A 23,583-nucleotide genomic window follows, 5' to 3' on the forward strand; every position below is an offset into this window, starting at 1 on the left:
TCTAGATTCGTTATATATTTATAATAAAGTCGTAAAAATATATAAAAAATTCGCTTTGAAGTTTTAAAAAATCAGTTTATTTAGATTTCAGTTTATTTTAATAGCCCGCAGATGTTAAAAAAACAAACAGTCTTCTTTTTTCAGACTGCAGATGTTTGGTCCACCTCTTCTACTGCAGAGGTCTACAGATGTGATCCGCAGACTGCAGACATTTAACACCCCCGTACTGCAGACATTTAACACGGTATCCTTGATGAAAAAATCTCTCATGTAACGAATCGATTAGCCGAACAATTTGGCTAAATGTTCGGTTGTTGTCGAGCCCTTATCATTAGAGTGAAATGGATTGGATTGGGTGCCGACCTTCAAAATCTGTATCCAAAGTCCAAACAGCAACACTACAAAGCAAAGCCAAGCCCGTCACGTCAGTACTCAGTATATACGCAGCATTTTCAATTTCAACCCGTGTTGATACTCCCAAGAAAAACTACACTCGCTGACTCAATCCATATCTTTCTCCTTGCGATTTTCAGACGAAACTTGTTTTCTTTTTTCTTTTTCCGTCCAAGATGGCTCTGAATACGGATGAGCTTGTAGGAAAACCGAATTCAGCAATTCAATTTGACACCGATGCCTTGTTTCGCTACTGTTCTATTCATGTTGAAGGCTTCCCTGTTTCTTCCTCCAAGTTTTCCATTTCCCAGGTTAATTTTGCTGTCCTTTAATCCTGATGAATGATGATCACCCCTAACCCTCTTCGTATTTTGTACTTACAAATTAGTATCTTATCCAGTTTTCAGTTATGAGGTAGTGTTGGGTATATGCTTTTGTTTTATTTCTGTCACGAAAGCACAACCTTTTGTCGGTTCATGCTATTTGATCGGATTTGTTATCAAAAAATTTAGGGAAATCCAATAGAATACGACCGATTAATCTCTCTTACAGACCTTATGCGTTTTCAATGAGGTGATTTTGTGAATTCGAATTAGAAGGCGTAGGGCTTTGTATGAATCAAATGTTGATCTCTGATGAAATTACCGCTTTGCATAGATTTTTACAAGATTAGGAGTGTTTAACCCTTGTTATGCTCCATCGAGAGTTGAAAAACTGGAATAGATTAGAATTAACGAAGTGACAATCCCTCGTAATCGTATTATGATTTAAACTTTAAAGCCACTTTTCTTTCCCGGTATCTTTTCCTCCAAATTCAAATTTGAAATTCATCCTTCCACTGTTTCTTATCTACTACTTCTTGTTGATCAGTTTGGGCATGGCCAGTCAAATCCAACATATCTTCTAGAACTTCAGTCAGGGGCTCTATTGAAGAGGTATGTTTTGAGAAAGAAGCCCCCTGGAAAGCTCCTCCAGTCTGCTCATGCTGTTGAAAGAGAATTTCAGGTCAGTTTTGTCAAATCTTTTCATTTCAACCTCAAAAATCCGATTTATCTCATATTTATCATTCAATTTTTTAATACAACAGGTGCTTCATGCATTAGGTACTCATACACTTGTTCCTGTCCCCAAAGTCTTCTGTTTATGTACAGATTCAAGTGTAATTGGAACTCCATTCTACATCATGGAGTTTCTGGAAGGACGCATATTCTTAGACCCTATGCTACCTGTAAGTATCTGTAATCTGTATCATAACCTCTAATTCATCTCCAAAATCTTTAATCACATTGTTCTTAATAAATCTCCATTGATTTTATTTAGGGAATAGCACCCAATAGAAGGCGAGCTTTATACCATGCTACTGCTAAAGCTTTAGCTTCTCTTCATTCTGCTGATGTTGATGCTATTGGTCTTGGAGATTATGGTAGACGAAACAACTATTGTAAACGACAGGTATATTGAATTTTTATTTATTTTTACTCAAAGAGATTATGATTTTTCTTAAATGATGTATATATATCAGGTGGAAAGATGGGCAAACCAGTACATTGCTTCTACTGGTGAAGGAAAATCTGAAAGAAACCCTAAAATGTTGCAACTTATTGGTTGGTTGCGTGAGAATATTCCTTTTGAAGATTCTTCTGGAAGCACAACAGGTCTTGTCCATGGTGATTTTCGGATTGATAATCTTGTTTTCCATCCTGTTGAGGTGTGTTTCTTTGAAGCTTATAATCGTTCATTTTTTATATAATTTTATCAGAACGTATTTCTTTTGTTTGTGTATTTAATACTTTGTAGAATTTTGGAAATGCAGGATAGAGTGATTGGGATTCTTGATTGGGAGTTGTCCACTCTTGGAAACCAGATGTGTGATGTTGCATACAGCTGTCTGGTAAACCTGTTATTTTCACTATTAGGATATCATACATGATACATAACAAAACATTTTTAGCCAAAAGTAAATTACCATTTTGTCCTTCCATCTGGCAGTTTTACGTTGGAGATATTTCACATGAGAAAGTTAAACATAATGGAGGTTTTGAAATGGATGATGCTCCTCAAGGAGTTCCTTCATTGGAAGAATATCTTGCAGACTATTGCTCTGCTTCTGTAAGATCATTATTAAAAATGTTTGACTTTTGTAGGTCAACTTATATGTATATAATCTTTCCCTGATTATTAATTTATAAATTAATTCTAGGGAAAAGCATGGCCTCTTGCTGGATGGAAGTTTTATATTGCATTTTCGTTTTTCCGTGGTGCTTCAATCTTGGCAGGTGTCCACAGTAGATATATTATGGTATGCATGATTTATTTTTATAAAAGTAGAACAATAAAATAAATGCTAATTGTGTGTTGGAGTATTTGAAATGACTCAAGGAATCATGAATTCCATTCCAGGGAAACGCATCTGGTGGAAAACGTGCACAAGATGCAGGGGAAAAAGCCAATGATCTTATACAAATTGCCTGGTCTTATATCCAAAGGGAATCTGTTTTGTCACAAAATCCTCCATCTGGTAACTCCATTTTCTTTTATTTGAACTTGGGAGTGACTTTTCTTGAATAGTTTATTTTGTTTATATTTTGTATAATCCACCTTAATGGATCTTTCTTCCTTCTAACTTTCTAGTTACAAGAGGAAGAGATTATGTATCTTCCATTGCAAATAACAAGAAGTATGAAGAATTGGAAGAGGGAGGTGGAGGTGGAGGTGGATTTGTTCCTAATAAAAAAATTAAGGATTTAAGAGAAAAATTAATAAAGTTTATTGAGGAACGTATATATCCAATGGAGCAGGAGTTCAGCAAGCTTGCTCAGTCTTCAATGCGTTGGACAGTTCATCCACAAGAGGAAAAATTAAAGGAGATTGCAAAGCAACAAGGCCTATGGAACCTTTTTATACCTGTAATATGCCTTTTCCCACTAGATTTATTTATAAATTTCTTGGTAAATTATAGAAAAACCAACATATTTTGAGTAAACTTTCAGACATTTATGCAAGTTAACCATTTTGACCCGATATAACATGTCAAAAAGGTTAATTTGGAAAAATGTCTGAAACTTCTATGGTTTGATTGGAAAAAATAAAGTATTAGTTGTTAAACAATAGAATGGTTTTTTTTTTCTTTTTCTTTTATATGCCAAATTAAAAGCGACAGACATATTTTATTTAAATCATTATTTTGTTACCAGGTTGATAGTGCTGCAAGGGCAAGAGAAGTTCTTTGTGAAGGTAGAAATGATGATGTCATCGGAGGATTTCCTAACCAATTGGGTGCTGGGCTTTCAAATCTTGAATATGGATACCTTTGTGAGATAATGGGTCGTTCTGTATGGGCCCCACAGGTGTTCAATTGTGGGGCCCCTGATACCGGAAATATGGAGGTAAATAAAAATTGTATATTTTATCATAACTAATATTATGGGACGATTTTAAATGTTTATATTATTTTTGATGTTAGGTATTATTACGGTATGGAAGCAAAGAACAGCTTCAAGAATGGCTTATTCCATTGCTTAATGGATCAATCCGGTCTGGATTTGCAATGACAGAACCTAAAGTTGCTTCATCTGATGCAACTAATATAGAGTGTTCTATAAAAAGGTTTTTTTTATAGTTATAAAAAGTTATGAAAAATTATTAGTGTAGATTATAATGAAATTTAATAACATGAACAGAGAAGGCGATACTTATGTTATAAATGGAAGGAAATGGTGGACAAGTGGAGCCATGGATCCGAGATGTAAACTTCTTATACTTATGGTTAGTTCCAAATTTCTCTTGATAGCTTAATGAATTCATGCAACTTTTGAAGCTTAAATTTGATTCTTTTTTATTTTTTTTAATTTATGCAGGGGAAAACGGACTTCAATGCCCCAATTCATAAACAGCAGTCCATGATTCTTGTGGACATAAATACCCCTGGTGTAAAAATAATAAGACCTCTCACAGTGTTTGGATTTGATGATGCACCTCATGGACATGCAGAGATTACATTTGAGAATGTTCGTGTCCCGGTTAAAAATATTTTGTTGGGGGAGGGTCGAGGCTTTGAGATTGCACAGGTAATACAAAAGCCCTCTTTTTTAGGTAGTGTTGTGGATACTTTTTTTTTTTGTTAATTTCTTTTTTATTTTGTGTATTATGCAGGGAAGGTTGGGTCCAGGGAGGTTGCATCACTGTATGCGATTAATAGGTGCAGCAGAACGAGGGATGCAGTTAATGGTTCAAAGAGCTCTTCAAAGAAAAACATTTGGAAAATACATCGCTCAACACGGCTCCTTTGTTTCTGATTTAGCCAAGGTACTTAATTAATTATATGTATCTGTTATATAATATATATTTTTAAAAAAAAAAAAGTACATTTGCCAATATTGATATAGCAATAGTAAAGAAAGTACATTGCTATTTTGAATCCAGTGTCGAATCGAGCTAGAGAGAACCAGACTGTTAGTTTTCGAAGCCGCAGATCAACTTGATCGCCATGGAAACAAGAAAGCCCGTGGGACCCTCGCAATGGCCAAGGTAACAATTTGGTAATTATTTTTAATTTTTTTTTGGGTGTGTGATTTTGATTTCGTTGTTGTGGGACAGGTGGCGGCTCCTAATATGGCGTTGAAGGTGCTGGACATGGCGATGCAAGTGCATGGTGCAGCAGGGGTATCGGGGGACACTGTTTTGTCCCTTCTTTGGGCTCAAGCCAGGACTCTAAGAATGGCAGATGGTCCCGATGAAGTTCATTTGGGGACAATTGGGAAATTAGAACTAAAAAGGGCCAAGCTTTGAATATTTTTTATATAAACTAATATTTGTGCAACTTGTCAAGTATAAGAGCTAGAAAAAATAAAGGGAAGATAAGTGGTTAAATCCAATGCAACATGGTAATAGATTGGTAATGTGCAACTACTTACATCACATGTCTTTACTATAGACATTTGACAAGTTTCAGGTTGTGTATTATTATTATTATTATTATTATTATCATAATCATAAACAATAATGAATGCATCATTGCAATTATGGCATAACATCGGGGCAACATGTCTACTTGCGATTATGTACAACTGGAGGTGGAGGTAAATTTGCAACTAAATTTTTTTATCAATCTAGTTAGAACAAGAATTAGATCAACTAAGCATATCCATTAATTTATTAATGATAGTGGACCCAATCATTCTTATACGAGTTCAATGTTGGTTTCTTGATTTGTGAATGAGTAAGATCAATAGAAGCATCTGGGTGTGGCTACATGCTCAAATTTATTCTCAATGGCCTTAAAACGTTATCATACCCCAACAATGAAAGGAGTGAATCTCATCTTGACTATATATGTAGCGTATGCATTGTGTAGTTAGAAGTTTTAACAATTAGTGGTATCTCTATATATAAAAAACTTATTGTAAACTAAATTGTTAAATTAAATTAAATAAAAGTATTTGATTTAAACTTCAAAACAGCTAATTTAATATAGTTAAAATTAAAATGTATTTAATTAATTAGATGATATAAGTCGAAATCTTTAACAATAAGAACTAAAGAATAATATTTAAATAATCTTTAACAATAGGAACTAAAGAATAATGTTTGAATAAGTCCTTTTAATTAGGATAAGGACTTATTTATAAGAATTTTATCATCTGATGTTAAGTGGGAGTAAACAAACTAAAAATATCATTTAAAAGGTTATCTTTAGGTTAAATAGAAAATTTAAACATGTAAAGGTCAATTTTGTAAACTTAGATATTACTTGTTTTTAACTTAGTTAACTAGATTTGACATATCATTTTTGTTTTTTTGGTAGAAACATAAAAAAAAAAAAAAAAAACATAGAAATTACCTTTACTATCTTTAACTTCCAAGTTATGATGCGATACATTCTTTCTTCAAATTTGATATTCGTGTTAACTATGCAATTCACCAAAATGGCAAAGTTCATATCCTACAATACGATATATGATGCTTTAGGGCCTATGAAACTTTTTTTCTTAAATGAAGGATATTAATTAAAAAATATGAGTGTGTAATGTTGACTAAAATTTTTGATCGTTTATGAATGATGCTGTCTAGATCAAACCTAATAGTGATCGTATATGATTACACGGTTGTTAAAATCTAATAGTGATCGTATATGATTACACGGTTGTTAAAAATAGTGTATAATGAAATAATTCAACAATTAATTTCAAAATTAAGAAAAATAACTGTAAATTCTCAAATCTTAGTTTTAATATATACTAATTGTGAGACTCATGTATTACATGGATTAATTTAAACCAAAAATTTAAATAAATATAAGAAAACTAATCAGCTTTAATTTTGGGAATTTTAAGTTAAAAGGTAAGTTCATTAATATAATTGATATCAATTTATTACTACATTTATTGCAATTATTATATTAAAATATTATGTAAAATTTAATAAAATACAAAAACTCATAAAATGACGTGTGGAAAGAAAATAATTCAAAATAACCACAAAATGACATTTGACAAATTGAATGAGAGTGTGACAAATGATAAAAAAACATTCATTAATTAGTGAGGGTATATATATATATATATATATATATATATATATATATATATATATATATAAACTATTATGAAAGATTTATTATAATTAACATATTTTTATATTTTTGGAAATTTACTAACTTTTATATGATTATTTTTCATGATAGAATTCATAACAATCAGCAATTAATGCTGAAATTAATGTCTATTTCAAATTACATTGAGATATAATAAGCATGCACTATTTATATATAAACAAAGCTTTGACTTAATTAGTTATATATATATATATATATATATATATATATATATATATATATATATATATATATATATATATATATATATATATATAACGATTAAAAATATATATTATAAAAATCAATGTTGACAGTTAATGCCTATAAATGAAATGTTATTGTCTATATATAATATGTTGTATAGCATATAAATGATATGTTATAATTGTCTATATATAATTATATTGTTATAATACAAAATTTTGACAACATCTCTTATGAAGTCTGTACCAATGACCGTTACGAAAAACAATTGGTGTTCATCATATATAATAATATTTCATGGTAAAAAAATTAATTACAAGAATCAGTCTCTACATTGTGCATTTTTTGAAAAAAAAAAAAATAGCATCATTGTCATCTTCGTCATGGTGATTTCAAGTTTGCTGAAAAGCGCATAAGATAAGGCTAAAGAAGGTATATTTATTTATTTGGGTTTATGAAATTGTAGTTTATTTATCTTTTAGATATTTGTTTTTTGGACAAATTGTGTTGTGTTACATCTGTTATGGGTGTTTATATTAAACATGCGTATCTTAACAAAAGGATTGAATTCGAATGCAATTTGTGGAAATGCGTACACACAACAGTAATTCCATGTAATTGTCTAAATCTTTACGACAAGAAAGAGGAAAAAAATGAGAGGATGAAAGCCCATATTCCAAGTAGTTGTATAAAGTTTTACAACAAATTTTCCAAAATGTAAGTACTACAGCATAAAAGTTATTTGCTTCAATCTAAAATTACTTTATATCATTATTAATCATTAAAAATATTGATAACATTAATTGTATTTCATAAACTTCTTAATTAAGTGAAATAATAAAGTCCAAAAAATGCATATTTAATTTACTGTCCAAAAACAACCAACGAAACATTCATAACTGAAAAATCTAACAACATTCAACCATATAAATAATACGTTAATATCTGGCTTACGGATTGAACCCAAAACCTTTAGCTCTCTAGATTCGGTAGTTTTCTTAGAACTTTTTCTTAACGTTTTTTTGGTATTTTATGTAAATATAGAAATATAGTAGAAGACAAGACAAATGGACGACGGAAGCAGAAAGTTCACCATTATCGGAATTGCAGTCGTCCTACTAATAATGGCGGTGAGCGGAGCAGTTGGTGTTGTTAAAATATACAACAAAGCCAACGAGACGGAGGAACACAAGGTTACAACCAGCAACAAGGCAGTAGAATCGCTTTGCCAACATACAGATTACAGGAAATCGTGTCGAAAGAGTCTTGCCAATGCAAACGACACAGATGAGCCTCAAGAGCTCATGAAGATAGCTTTCAATTCTGCGATAAATGAGATTGAGCACGCCATTAATAAGTCATCTACCCTTCAAGCAGTGGCCAAGGACCCTAGAGCTACTCAAGCATTACAGATGTGTAAATCGCTTCTCACTACCTCCATTGATGACCTCAAAAGATCGTTGAAAAAGCTTGACAACTTTGATATTTCAAAGACGGAGGAATACCTTGCAGACCTTAAGGTGTGGCTCAGTGGTTCTTTAACGTACCAAGAGACTTGTCTAGAAGGGTTCACGAACACGACTGGTGATGTTGGAGAGAAAATGAAGAAGATATTGAAATTGGGTGGGAAGCTCACGAGCAATAGTCTCGCGATGGTGAATAGTGTTGATGAATATCTTGGGGAGGTCCAGTTAACGTCCATGGGTAGCCGTAGGCTTCTGGATAAAGGTCTGAACGATGATCATCATGCATATGCATGGTGGAAGAAAGGCTATAAACGGTTGCTGCTTGATGTTGATTGGAAAACGTTGAAGCCTAATGTGATTGTGGCTCAGGATGGGTCTGGAACGTTTAAGACCATCATGGAAGCGATTAAGAAGGTTCCCAACAACAACACACAGCCATTTATTATACTGATCAAGCAAGGTGTTTACAAGGAGTATGTCGACATTCCTAGGCTTGTTAATAATGTCGTCTTCATCGGTGAAGGTCATAAAAATACTAGAATCATTGGAAACAAGAGTTACGACGATGGAGAAGCAACTTTTTACACCGCTACCGTTGGTAAGTCCAAAAACCATGGCTAAAACTGACAAACTTTGGTTTTTTCAAGATTTCATTATATATTGATAATTATTTATCAATGTTTGTTATTGAAATGAAAAAGCTGTGAATGGTGATGGGTTCATGGCGAAGGGAATAGGGTTTGAGAACACGGCGGGGCCAGTAAAGCATCAGGCGGTGGCCTTGCGTATCTCCGGCGATATGGCCATCATCCACAACTGCGCCATGTACGGATACCAAGACACCCTTTATGCCCACGCTTATCGCCAGTTTTATAGGCAATGCACCATCAAAGGAACAGTAGACTTCGTCTTTGGAAACGCAGCGGCTGTCTTCCAAGACTGCAAGATGATTGTCAGGAAGCCGCCACTTAACAACGACTGCGTTGTGACAGCTCAGGGGCGGAAGGACCGCAGCTCACAAGGTGGCCTGATTCTCCAAAACTGCACCATCACCGGCGATCAGGACTACTTGGCGACCAACCCAAGGCCAAGAACTTACCTCGGTCGTCCATGGAAATTGTACTCCAGAACCATCATCATGCAGTCATTCATCGACGGGATTATTGCCCCTCAAGGGTGGGCCCCGTGGGCCGGGACGTTCGGGCTTGATACATGTTATTATGGCGAGTTTAACAATAGAGGACCAGGGTCTAACACAAGCCACAGGGTAAGATGGAAGGGTATCAAGAAGATAACTCCGGAGGAGGCTGCTCGTTACACCCCGGGGAAATACATACAAGGAGATCTATGGATAAAGGCAACTGGTGTCCCTTATACTTCCGGCATGATGAATGTGTAATGTTGTAATTCGCTTCCCATTGTTATATCAATTAGAGATTGTAGCATTAGGTTTTGAGGAATAATCTGCCTTTAAATATTAAGTACAAAAGTAGATATACATCTAAGATTCCAATCCTAACTACCTTTGGTAATAGAAAAAGTAAGTTCACATTATATTAGCATTTCATTATACCTTTTAACATCCATATTCCATTAAACCCTACAAATTTTAATAGATTTCTATATTAGTTTTGAAATTTAATTGAAAAAGAAAAGCTTAAATCCATTGAACCACTCAATGATCATTCAACTCTCATCCATGTTATCACTCACATTCCATTAATGTTATCACTCACATTCCATTAAACTTATATTCAATCAAAGTCATAATTTGTTCAACTTTTATTAAACCCCTATTGTGGATGCTCTAAGAATATAATGGTATAATCGGAAAACTTATATAAAAAAGCCTATTAGTTTATGAGTAAGTTGTTTCAAATAACTTTTTTAAAAGTTTGGTTACAAGATATTTTAGTGGTTTCACCAAATATTGTACTGTTATAGACTCAAAAAATAAAGTATCTTATGTGTGTCAAACACAATCTCAATCTAATAATATAATGAGGAAATTGCAGTTAGAGATTGTTTGATAGTTATTAACTAGTTAGATCTAACCGAGTCAAAGCCCTAACTGAGTTTGAAGCTCTGATTGAATGTGTCTTTGACTGAAACATGTTGTTTGATTACATATCTGGCTGAATGTGTTAAATATTGAATATGACCATTTTACATTTTGTAACTGTATCAAAAGTATTTTAAATTAATATGTAAAATGGTTTGAAACTTGGTTGTTATTCACATACAAACACACATACATGTTCTATATTTTTGAAACTTGGTTGTTATTTTTTCAATACTCTTTCTCCTGTTAACATCAAGCTTTGAAATTCTATCCAATTTTAGCATTGTACTTTGAGATTGTATCAATTCACCAAGTTTATTATTCATTTCCACTAAAATCAAGCATACAACTCAAAAGAATGAAACTATATATAGCATATGGTTAAAATAAACTATAGAATGAATGTCCATATCTCTTCTTGAATCACTCATTCTATTCTCCAAGGCCTTCATCACATCTTTCATCTCTTCAACATCCCTCTTTCATTGCACTTAATACATACCAAACAACATTTATTTTCAGCAATTACTCAACAAATAACATAATTTCAGCAAAAATTCAACATCCACTTTCAAAAAACAGAAAAAGGTTTGAAAATACAACTATGAAGTTCCGATTTCAGCAATGAAAGTTCAAGAATTCATAATTTTGCATCTAATTTCATATTTCAGCAAAGTGATACAATCAAAAATCTAATTTATACATCTAACTTCATATTTCAACAAACAAATAGCATCGACTTTCATATTTTTGCATCTAATTTCAAGTTTCAACAAATTAATACAATAAAAAATATGATTTATACATCTAACTTCATATTTTAACAAACAAATAGCATCTAATTTTAGATTTCTTCATCTAATATCATATTTCACTAAAGTAATAGCATAAAAAACTGATTTTTGCATCTAGTTTCGTGTTCCAGCAAACAAAGAATGCCTAATGTTATATTCCAGAAAACACAACATATAATTTCATATGTTACCTCGTATTAACAAATTATTTATATTAACAAACTGATTTTTACTATTTATAATTAATATATTATTCATATTAACAAATTATTTATTTCAATTTATTAATCAAATAATAAATTAATCTCTTTCCAAAAGTCATTATGTCTAGCTGCTAGTTTTTAGGGCAACCCAAAAGGATAGTGCTACTTTCAATTCAAGTATATAACAATTATAGTTAGGGGTTTAGACACCTAATCCAACAGATACTTCAGTACCATGAAATTGTTTTGAGTAACAAGTTCTAGTGGAACATTTTGTAATATCGCAGACTTAGTCTCTGTGACTTTAGAACCTCAACATCACAAAAGTTCAATGCATGTAAAGAAGAAATTACACTACATCTTAGATAATGGAAAAAATTTGGAATTGTGAAATGAGCATCATTAGGGTAATGTCCAGTCGATCTGTTCACAAAGGAAGGACAATCGAGAAGCATAATATGCATGTTTATAACATAACATGATTGATGTTATTTTATTCAAATGATTAGTTGATTACCTGAAACATTATACAATGAATAAATTCATAATTGTTATGGTGATTATGTTGGATTATGTGTTTAAGCCCATAACTATACTTGATATGTATTTGATTTAATAGTAGCATGGTCTTTTTGGGTTGCCTTCACCATAGCAATTTGATAGGATGACTTTTGGAGAAAGAGGTTAATAAATGATTTATTAATATATTATAATAATAATATATTAATTAGAAATCATATTATTCAATTAGTATTTAATCAGAAATTAATTTGGTATTAATTTTGGGATTAAATGAATTGATTGAAAGTACGGAGACTGGATCTGCAAATCAATGATAGTTGCAGAGTTGGGTTGATAGACTCCTTTAGAAGGGAGTGGAAGATATATATAGGAGGCCCTATAGAAATCATCGAAGGCCTTCCAGAAGGGATGTCCATGGTTTCTTGGAGCCTAAGCAAGGAATTATGGTTTCACCTGGAAACCCTAGCAGCCACAACTATTTAAAGACCCCTATACCTCCTGAAATCGGCCACTGCTTCCCAAGGAGAAACCCTAGCCGATTTTTTGTCCCTATCTCACACATCCTTTGCTTTTGGTGTTTGTGATTCCATTAGAGGTGCAACACGTGAGGCACTAAATCATTCAGGAGTCAAGATTATCCGTGAAATACTTGTTATTACGAGATAGCAAGGAAGGTAACATTCTAACCCTAGTTTTTTATTTCGAAAATTATATGTTAATATTAGGGTTATTGCTTTGGAACATATATTTTCATGTATAACTAGAGAAAAAATTAGATCCAAAGCAATTAGAGTTGCATGAACACATAGGAATATTGTTATGCTCAAAACCTATCAGCGGTATCAGAGCCTAGGATGTTTTTCTGTTATATTTGATGCAATAGTGATTTGTCCAAAGCAGATTCGCTATCTGCTTGATGAACTCGACGAGTTCAATGATGGACTCGATGAAACCATGCCCTGACTCGACGAGTTGACTCGTCTGTTAGCTGATTTTTTGAATTTTTTTATCTATTTTGGATTAGGATTATTACCATAAATCGTTTTTATCACCATAATTTGAATTTGTTGAATGATAATCCGATTTCCTTATCAAAATAGATGGATGTGGTCAACTTTTAGAATAATGACAAATTATGTAATTAATTAATTATTTAAAATTTGATCTAGTAATTTTGAAAAGTATCAAATTGCACCCTTTAAGTTTTGGAATTCAAAATTTAATTAAAAGTTTAATTTTGAAATATTAAATTCTAAAACCCTAGTATTTTAAAAGTTTAAAATACAACCCTTATACTAATATAAAATTAAAGGATTAATATATATATATATATATATATATATATATATATATATATATATATATATATATATATATATATATATAAGATGAGTCAATCTTACCGCTAGTAGGCCTCATTCACGAAACTTATATAATGGGGGTATAAGGAAACTGCCTATAAAATGACAGTTGAATGGGTGTCCACTCTCACCCACCACTTCCTTGATTTTTGGAGGGTCCTTTGTCGAACGGGTAGGATATAACATTAATTCCCTCATTAATAAGTATAATGATAAATATAAAGTAACTAAATATTTTTATAAATTACCAATCTTAGTTACTTTAGGAAAATGTGAATTTGATGTTAATCCATGAAACTGCACATTACACTTTGTCAAGTCGTTAGTGGAGCATGTGTGGTTAACCGACACACTAAATTTAACAAACAAGGGTAGCAATGGGTACTTCGTAAATTATCATAAATCAATGGAGTGTGTGGTTAATCGGCACATTGATTAGTTGGTAAATGACATCGAGAGTACCAAGCTAATTTGCATGGTTATTCACACCTTGTTTATGATCCTTGGTATCCCAGTCACAAACTTGAAGGGAATAATCGAGATTAAACATGTCATTGAATAGTTCAATGAATCTTAAAGAATCTAGGAATTTCATTTCATTTAAAACCTAATTCTTTTAATTTCGTTTTTTGTAGTGGAATTGGTAAATCATCATTTACCTACATTCAAATAATTTACAATTGGATTACGACATCCCTCTTCCGAATTGTGAATTATTGTGTTGGGTTCTAGCCTTAATATTTCATTTTGGGTGTTATATTAAGGATTCCTTATCTAATCAAAACTTTTTCCTACTTCTTTTGCAGATGTCTACCTCAAACAACACTTTTGGTCCCTCCAACAACAACTCCAATAACTCCTTCTCACTCTTGAACATTTGTGCAAGGATCACGTTTGATGGTTCCAACTTCAATGATTGGATCTAAAACATTCGAATGGCCTTACGCTATGAGGACAAAGAATATGTCCTAGACAAACCGTTGAACGAGATTGATGAGTCCAAAACTACTCCCGAAGAAATAGTTGAGTATGGGGCTCATTACAAGGATGCTACTAAGGTGTCATGTATTATGGTATCCACCATGAATCATGAGCTACAACGGTTCTACGAGGACTATTGGCCTTACATGATGTGCAAGGACTTGATGTAAAAGTACCATCAAAGAGCGCGTCAAGAGAGGTATGAGATAGTCACCTCGTTCATCACCATTAAGATGAGGGATGGAGAGTCCATCACGACCCACCTGCAATGTATGTAGAGATATGTAGATCGTCTCTTGAAGTTGAATGTGAACTTTGATGAAGGGTTGGCTATTGACATAGTCCTACACTCTTTACCTCCTTGCTATGATCAGTTCACTTTGATGAAGAATTGGCTATTGACGTAGTCCTACACTCTTTACCTCCTTGCTATGATCCGTTCAAGATGACTTATCATATGAGCAATGAGGAAGTTACATTGAGCAAGCTTCAAGGCCTGCTAAGAACTGTTGAAAGTGGATTAAAAGGGAAAAGTGTCGAATCCACTCCTATTCTTGTTGTTGCTCCAGTCTTGGCTATTGGACAGGGAAAAGGGAAAAAGAGGAAAGCTCCCTCAAAGAACTGGAAGGGAAAGTCTCATGATGGATCTTCTTCTAGTGGATCCAAAGCTAAAACTGATTATGCCCCTCCCTCCTCCGATCCTAAGGAAGCAGCGTGTTTCTACTTCCATGATAAGGGGCATTGGAAGAGAAGTTGCCTGAAATACTTGTAGGACATCAAGGATGGGAAGATAAAGCCCACCTTCGCATGTATTTACACTATTTTGTCTAATAACTCATCACATACTAGTTCTTGGGTCCTTGATATAGGATGTGGTTTTCACATTTGTACTAAGAATAAGTAGGGATGTGGAGCATGGGAATATATACCTGATAATGGGGAATAGGAAATCGCCGCTTGTTACCAAGATCGGAGTTTTACTCTATAGTGTTTGGTAGTGGGTTAGGATTAGATTTGAATGATTGTTGTTACTCGTCAAATATGACGAGGAATATTATTTATTTTCATGGTTTGTACAGACAAGGATTTAGATATTCATTTAATAATGAAAATGGTTCTACAAATGCTTATTATAATGGTATTTTTATTTTGAAGCATTTCCTTCTAATGGTGTATATGAAACTCTGATGGTTGTAGATAACTTAGAAAATAATGTGTTGCATATTGATTCGTCTAATGGTATAGACAAGGCATTCTTGTGGCATTGTCCTCTTGGACATTTCAACAAGAATCATATTACCCAACTCCAAAAGAATGGAGTGGTGGAGTCATTTGACCTAAAGTTAGATGACACGTGTGAATTTTGTTTACTTGGAAAAATGACTAAATCACCTTTCACTGGTACTTGTAAAAGAGGTGAGGGATTGTTGGATCTCATACATACGGATGTGTGTGGGCCCTTCAGATCCACCACAAGGGATGCAAACCGCTTCTATGTGACTTTTACCAATGATTATAGTAGATATGCATATATCTACTTAATCAAGCATATGTTACAAATTTATGAAAAATTCAAAGAGTTTAAGCACGAATTGGAGAATCAATTGGGCAGGAAGATAAAGATGCTTAGATCTGATAGAGGTGGTGAGTATCTTAGTATTGAGTTTCATGACTATCTTAAGGAATGTAGAATTCTTTCACAAGTAATGCCTCCTAGGACACCACAACTTAATGGTGTGGCTGAATGTAACATCCCATTTAAATATAATACTTAAATAATAAAACTGGAACCCGAGAAGCAATTTTTATTTTTATTATATGTTATTATTGTCCAAGATTAATTAATCATTAGTGTGTTGTTAGTTTCGGGAGGTCAAATGACAAGAATTGAATATTCAGGGGTTAAAGTGTAATTTTAAGACTTGATTTGTAAGAATTTGGTGTTTTCGATTATATTAGGGTTCTCATAGTATTGTTGTTCATTTTATGTTACATTCAAAGTTTTATGACATAGATCCTTATATGTTGCATGTGCCCTTTAAATATTAATTGAATTTCCGCATGTATATCTATTTTATAACCTATAGAACCCATCAACTCGCATTGTAGGTAACCTTGGAATCGATTATAAGTCTGAGACTACTAACATAAACTTACAATTATATGTGAGGTTAGATCTCCAAGCATACTTAGTGTCCGACATGGTAAACTTATTGAGGATGTTGTGCAGCTAAGCCATCTCCTGGAGCTCAACCGGATGCATGTGACTCCTTTTCCATTTTTATTTGGCGCCACTATGAGTGATTAATAAGGCATGATTTCAGGGAATCCAAAATCATGAGGTTAGGGGAATGAGTAACAAAGGAACCTCCCCAAGTCCAATCATCAAGCCAAAAGTGAGTCTTATTCTTAGAACCGATAATGCATATGAGAATTTGATTAGAGCCCACTCCTATACATTCAAGCTCCTTGATGGAAATTGTGATGTTTCTGTAGACACCTCATATTGTTTTTCTCAGTGAGCTTAGTCACCAGTTTCTTTGCAAGATTATGAATCCTGTTAATAATTTGATGCCAAAGAGTGAAGTTTTCTTGTAACGCCTGATTCCTGATATGCATTTAATTATAATTTATTTATTTTTGTAGAGCTACTCGATGAGTTGGTAGCCCCATAATCTTCGAGTAAAAACAAGGATGGACGCAGAGTTTTAAGCAATCTACTCGACAAGTTGAAAGCCCTTAACTCAGCGAGTAGGTCTGCCAGAGTGAAACCCTAATTTTGGGGTTTTGTACCATATGTTGGAATAGTGTCTAAGGCTATAACTATATTCGGTGGTGCATGGTCCTTTTGGGTTGCCTTCACCATAGCAACTTGAAGGATGATTTGTTAAGAGAGAGTAAATATTATAAGGAATAATATTTGGCTATTTGATTAATATAAGTCATAAATTAATTGGTATTAATTTGGTGACTTAAAGAGATTAATTAAATAAGAGGGTATAAACTGTCAATTGTTTGATAGTTAGACTTTAGACTGTAAATCCATTAGGATGGACCTTGGACGGATTCTAAGAGCTTTAGGATAGCTCAAAATCGTCCATAGGGATATCTATGGAATGGATTTGGATAGCCTTAAGAGAAGATTATCCAATTAGGGTTTAGGGTGAAACCCTTAAGGAGTCTAAAGGTATAAATAGGCCCTTGGGATGTGGAATTCGTGTACAACCTTTCAGAACCTAAAGCAAGGAACCTCTGGTCGAATTCCATCCCCTCTCCTCTCTCCTAAATCATCTTGCTTGCTATTGGTGTTTGTAAGCCATTAGAGGAGTGACAATTGTGACTCTAGAAGCTCCAAGACAACAAGATCAACAAGGAACTCAAAGGTATGATTCTAGATCTGTTTTAATGTTGTTGTTTAACCTAATTAGCCATTAGAAGTCTTGGATTCAAAAGCATGTTTATTAGAAAGCCTAGATCCAAGCAATAGGGTTTTGCATGCGCACATAGGAAAGTTCTTATGGCTAAAATCCAACAGTGGTATCAGAGCCTAGATTGGTTTTCTTTAAATTGTTGCTTAATTAACTGAAACAAACCTGCAAAATTCGAATTTTTGGGTTTTGAGTCATTGACTCGTCGAGTTCCAAGGTGGACTCGTCGAGTAGGCCTGACTCGTCGAGTCCCCTTGTGCACTCGGCGAGTCCAAGCGTCAGGAATGGCCAGATTCGGGATTTTTTCATAATTATCTTATGGAAACTTACCCTAATCCGATTTTTTGATAAATATGACTGTTATCTTGATCTAATTAAAGATATTTATCATCTAATAAAATATTTAATTTCCTTATATGATAATAATTAATTATTTTTGGTAATTATCTTCAAAGAAATCAAGATAAATCAAATAAAGATAATTAGAATATTAAATTGTTAATTGGAATTGTTTGTTATTTGATCCTCCATGTTTTTTTTTTATGTTTAAAACCTACCCTATAGTTTTGAAATTTATATTTGTGATTAAAAGTTTTAATTTAGACAACTTAAATTTCAAACCCTAGATTTTGAAAAGTTTAAAATGCAACCCTATACTTATATGATATTACTAGAATAATATATATATGTACAACTAAATGCTAGTCTTACCGCTAGTAGGCCTCATTCACGAAGCCGATCTATAAGGTGGGTATAAGGTTGCGGCCTATAAAATGGCGCTTAATGGGTGTACACTCACACCCACCGCTTGCTTGATTGGTGGAGGGTCGTTAGCCGAACGGGTAGGATAGGGCAACCTCATCCTCTCATTAAAAGTATAATAAGAAATACGAAGTAACTAAATTTTCTTTTTAAATTTTTTTTTTCCCAATCTTAGTTACTTTAGGAAAAGTGAATTGATGCAATCCCATGAAATTACACTTTGCACCTTGCTAAGATGTTAGTGGAGCGTGTGTGGTTTACCGGCACACTAATTGGTTCTAAGCGAAGGTGGCAAAGGGTGATTCATTGTTTATCATAGTTCGATGGAGCGTGTGTGGTTTACCGGCACATCGAATAGGTGATCGTTACAATGAAGGCACCATGTGAATTTGCATGGTAATTCACACCCGCTTTGTAATCCTCGGCATCCCAGTCACAAACGAGAGGGGCATATCGAGATTTAAACATGCCATTGAATAGTTCAATGAATCTCATCCGAACCTAGGAATTCTCAAAAACACTTAGGACTAAAAGTTTAAGTTTTGTGATGGAGAATTAGTGAATCGTCATTCACTTACCTTCAATTTATTTGCATGTTGGATTACGGCATCCCTTTTCTAGTATGTAAATGTTATTGTTGGATCCTAGCCCTAATTTTTCTTATTGGGTGATAATTAGGGATTCTTGTTCTAATCTATCTTTGTCCTTTCTATAGATGTCAAACGCAAACAACGCTGTTGCTAGTTCTTTCACGTTGATGAGCCTTTGCCAAAAGGTCACCTTCGATGGAACGAACTTTGGCGAATGGATAAGATACATTCGCACCATTGCTCGCTATGAGGATAAAGAGTATGTCCTCGACGAGAAGCTCGAGAAAATCAACCCCGAAATTGCTACTCCCGCCGAAATCACCGCCTTTGAAACTCATGAGCGAGATGCGACGAAAGTACATTGCATCATGATCACCACCATGAACTCCGAATTCCAAAAGTCCTACGAGGACATGTATCCATACGAAATGCATCAAGACTTGTTGGAGAGGTACCACCAAAACGCGAGACAAGAGCGTTACGAGATTTTCACTAACATGATTTCCGCCAAGATGGGTCATGGAGAATCTCTTACCGTGCACTTGCAAAAGATGCAAAGGTATGTCGACCGCCTTCGCAAGTTAAATGTTGACTTCGGCGAAGACTTGGCGATCGACATGGTGCTTCACTCTTTGCCTCCGATGTACAACCAATTTAGGATGACCTACCACATGAACAAAGAGGAGGTCACTCTAAGTAAACTCCAAGGTCTCTTGAGGGTTGCTGAGAGCAATTTCAAGGACAAGTCTGTTGCACCAACTCCCAATCCATCCGCTGCTCCTGTCTTGGCTATTGGTCAAGGGAAGGGAAAGAAGAGGAAAGCTTCTTCAAATAACTATCGAAAGGTGAAAGCCCGAGATGGTTCCTCTTCTAGTGGGACCAAAGTTGATCCCTCTAAGCCCTGCTCTAACCCGAAGGAGGCAGAGTGCCACCACTGCCACAAGATAGGACATTGGAAGAGAAGCTGCCCGGATTACCTGCAAGCCATCAAGGAAGGAAAGATCAAGCCATCTTTCGCAGGTATATATGCAATAAAATCTAACGATTCTAATCATGCTATTTCTTGGGTTCTTGACACCGGTTGTGGTTATCACATTTGTTCTAATGTGCAGGGACTAAGAAGAAGTAGGGATGTGGAGCAAGGAAGGATCAATCTAATCATGGGGAACAGAAGATCGTCGCCTGTGACCAATATTGGAGTGTATTCTTTAGTGCTTAAGAATAGTTTAGTTTTAGATTTGAACAATTGTTGCTATTCGCCAGAAATGGCTAGAAACATCATTTCATTTCATGGTTTATATAGACAAGGATTTAGATTTTCTTTTAATAATGAGAATGGTTCTATTTTGGCTTATCTAAATGGTGTCTTTTACTTTGAAGCTATACCATGTAATGGAATATATGAAACTGTTATGATTGTTGATAACTTAGGAAATGATGTTTTGAGTATTGATTCTTCCACTAGTATGGATAAAGCATCCTTGTGGTATTGTCGTCTTGGACATGTCAACAAGAAACGCATAGCCCAACTCCAAAAGGATGGAGTGTTGGAGTCATTCGACCTTAGGGAAGATGACACATGCGAGTCTTGTTTGCTTGGAAAGATGACTAAGTCACCCTTCACGAGTACTTGTGAAAGGGGTGAGGGACTATTAGACCTAATATATACCGATGTATGTGGACCTTTTAGATCAACCACGAAGGATGGGAACCGCTTCTATGTGACCTTTACCGATGATTATAGTAGATATGGGTATATCTATTTAATCAAGCAAAAGTCAGAAACCTTTGAAAAGTTCAAAGAGTTCAAGAATGAAGTGGAGAATCAATTGGGCAGGAAAATCAAGATGCTTCGATCCGATCGAGGAGGAGAGTACCTAAGTCTTGAATTCCACGATTATCTCAAGGAGTGTGGAATAGTTTCGCAATTAACGCCTCCTAGGACACCGCAGTTGAATGGTGTGGCAGAAAGGCGTAATCGAACCTTATTGGATATGGTTCGCTCTATGATGAGTCGTGCTTCACTACCTATCTTCTTTTGGGGGTATGCCTTAGAGACTGCCGCCCATATCCTTAACCGAGTCCCTACTAAGAAGGTTGCCAAAACACCTCACGAGATATGGACGGGGAAAGCTCCCTCGTTGGCACATATCAAGGTTTGGGGTTGCGAGGCTTTCGTAAGACGAGATACTCACGACAAGCTTGAACCTCGAAGTGAGCGATGTATTTTCATCGGCTACCCGCAAACTTCCTTTGGATATCTCTTCTATAGACCGAAAGATAATGTTATCTTTGTTGCGAGGAGAGGAGTTTTCCGAGAGCGAGAAATCATAAGCCAAGGAGATAGTGGGAGGCAAATCGAACTTGAAGAGATTCAAGAGTCGATAGATGAAGGAACCTCTATCGCTGGCGTTCAACCCGAGGAGGAAACTCCGGTTGAACCGATTGACGAATCCCTACCTCTTAGACGTTCCGATAGAGTTAGAGTTCAACCCCAGTTTTATGGTTTTCATATTACTACCGAAGGGGACACGTATATTAGTGATGGTACACTAGTAAATCTTGATGAACCTAATAGCTATAAGGAAGCCATGGCAGGCCCGGAGTCTGCGAAATGGAAAGAGGCGATGGATAGCGAGATCCAATCCATGTACGATAACCAAGTTTGGAATTTGGTTGATTACGTGCCCGAACGTAAGACCGTATGGTGCAAGTGGATCTTCAAGAAGAAGACCGACGTGGATGGGAACATACACACATACAAAGCGCGATTGGTTGCGAAGGGCTTTACTCAAACTCCCGGAGTTGACTATGATGACACCTTCTCACCAGTTGCGAAGATTAAATCTATTAGAGTGATGCTAGCGATTGCCGCATTTCATGATTATGAGATTTGGCAAATGGATGTCAAGACCGCTTTCCTTAACGGAAAGTTGGTTGAGGATGTTTACATGGCTCAGCCAGAGGGGTTTGTGGATCCGAAGCATCCGAATAGAGTGTGTAAGCTTGAGAAGTCCATTTATGGACTTAAGCAAGCGTCTCGCAGATGGAATCTTTGCTTCGATGAGAAAGTCAAAGAGTTTGGGTTTGTACGAAGCGAAGACGAATCTTGTGTATATGTCAAAGCCAGTGGGAGTATAGTAAGCTTCCTCGTTCTATATGTCGATGACATATTACTCATAGGAAACGACATCCCGACTCTGCAGGAGGTTAAGTCCTGGCTCGGGAAGTGCTTCGCTATGAAGGACCTCGGAGAGGCTTCTTACATTTTGGGAATAAGGATAGTAAGAGAAAGAAGTAAGAGACTAATTGGACTTAGTTAGAATACTTACTTGGAGAAGGTACTAAAACGTTTTAGTATGGAAAACTCAAAGAAGGGAGAACTACCGATACAAGGAAATGCCAAGTTGAGTAAGACTCAAAGTCCGAGTATCGAAGCTGAGATAGCAGAAATGAGCAGAGTACCATACGCTTCCGCAATTGGCTCAATCATGTACGCTATGACTTGTACTCGCCCTGATGTAGCCTTCGCTTTGAGCATGGTTAGCAGATATCAAGGGAACCCTGGCAAAGCACATTGGATTGCGGTGAAGAACATCCTTAAGTACCTTCGGAGGACGAAAGAATGGTTCTTAGTCCTTGGAGGGAGTGATGACTTGAAGGTGCGAGGGTATAGTGACGCCAGCTTTCAAACCAACAGGGACAACTATCGTTCGCAGTCGGGCTGGGTCTTTACCCTAAATGGAGGAGCAGTGACATGGAAAAGTTCCAAGCAGGAAACCGTAGCTGATTCAACGTGCGAATCAGAGTACATCGCAGCGAGCGAAGCGTCGAAGGAGGCAATATGGCTGAAGAACTTCATCGGTGATCTTGGAGTTGTGCCGGCCATAAAGGAGCCCATGGAGATTTTCTGTGATAACGAAGGTGCGGTTGCCTTGACCAAGGAACCGAGGGATCATGGTAGATCTCGACATATCGACAGAAAATATCACTTCATTAGACATCGTGTAGAAGAAGGACAACTCGTAGTGAAGAGGATATCATCAGAAGATAACCCAGCAGATCCGCTTACGAAGGGACTGAGTAGGATTAAGCACTTACAGCATGCTAGGAGTATTGGGCTGAAGGATGATATTAGCATAGATTAGATAGTATTAGAAACGTATAATAGATAAATGTAATTGACATTTGATGATTAAATAAAGAAGTTTTATTTATGAGT

The 23,583-nt window shown here is 35.2% G+C and overlaps 2 protein-coding genes across 2 annotated transcripts; both read left to right on the top strand.

The window, feature by feature from the left end:
* Window positions 1-361: 361 nt before the first annotated feature.
* IBR3 (acyl-CoA dehydrogenase-like protein) lies at window positions 362-5,337 on the top strand. The gene is made up of 17 exons (XM_078983215.1): window positions 362-704; window positions 1,264-1,398; window positions 1,481-1,621; window positions 1,714-1,845; window positions 1,916-2,101; window positions 2,207-2,284; window positions 2,383-2,502; window positions 2,594-2,692; window positions 2,794-2,911; window positions 3,025-3,299; window positions 3,588-3,779; window positions 3,857-3,999; window positions 4,074-4,158; window positions 4,251-4,460; window positions 4,546-4,698; window positions 4,816-4,920; window positions 4,990-5,337. Exons 1-17 carry the CDS (start codon window positions 570-572, stop codon window positions 5,179-5,181), a joined length of 2,499 nt encoding a protein of 832 aa, XP_078839341.1. The 5' UTR covers window positions 362-569; the 3' UTR covers window positions 5,182-5,337.
* A 2,922-nt stretch (window positions 5,338-8,259) lies between these two features.
* Window positions 8,260-10,057, top strand: LOC145035253 (pectinesterase-like). Its single transcript, XM_078983826.1, has 2 exons — window positions 8,260-9,256; window positions 9,360-10,057. Exons 1-2 carry the CDS (start codon window positions 8,260-8,262, stop codon window positions 10,055-10,057), a joined length of 1,695 nt encoding a protein of 564 aa, XP_078839952.1.
* Window positions 10,058-23,583: the final 13,526 nt, after the last annotated feature.

This window comes from Lactuca saligna, chromosome 3 (assembly GCF_052625555.1).
Source record: "Lactuca saligna cultivar CGN05327 chromosome 3, ASM5262555v1, whole genome shotgun sequence".
NCBI classification, from domain to species: domain Eukaryota; kingdom Viridiplantae; phylum Streptophyta; class Magnoliopsida; order Asterales; family Asteraceae; genus Lactuca; species Lactuca saligna.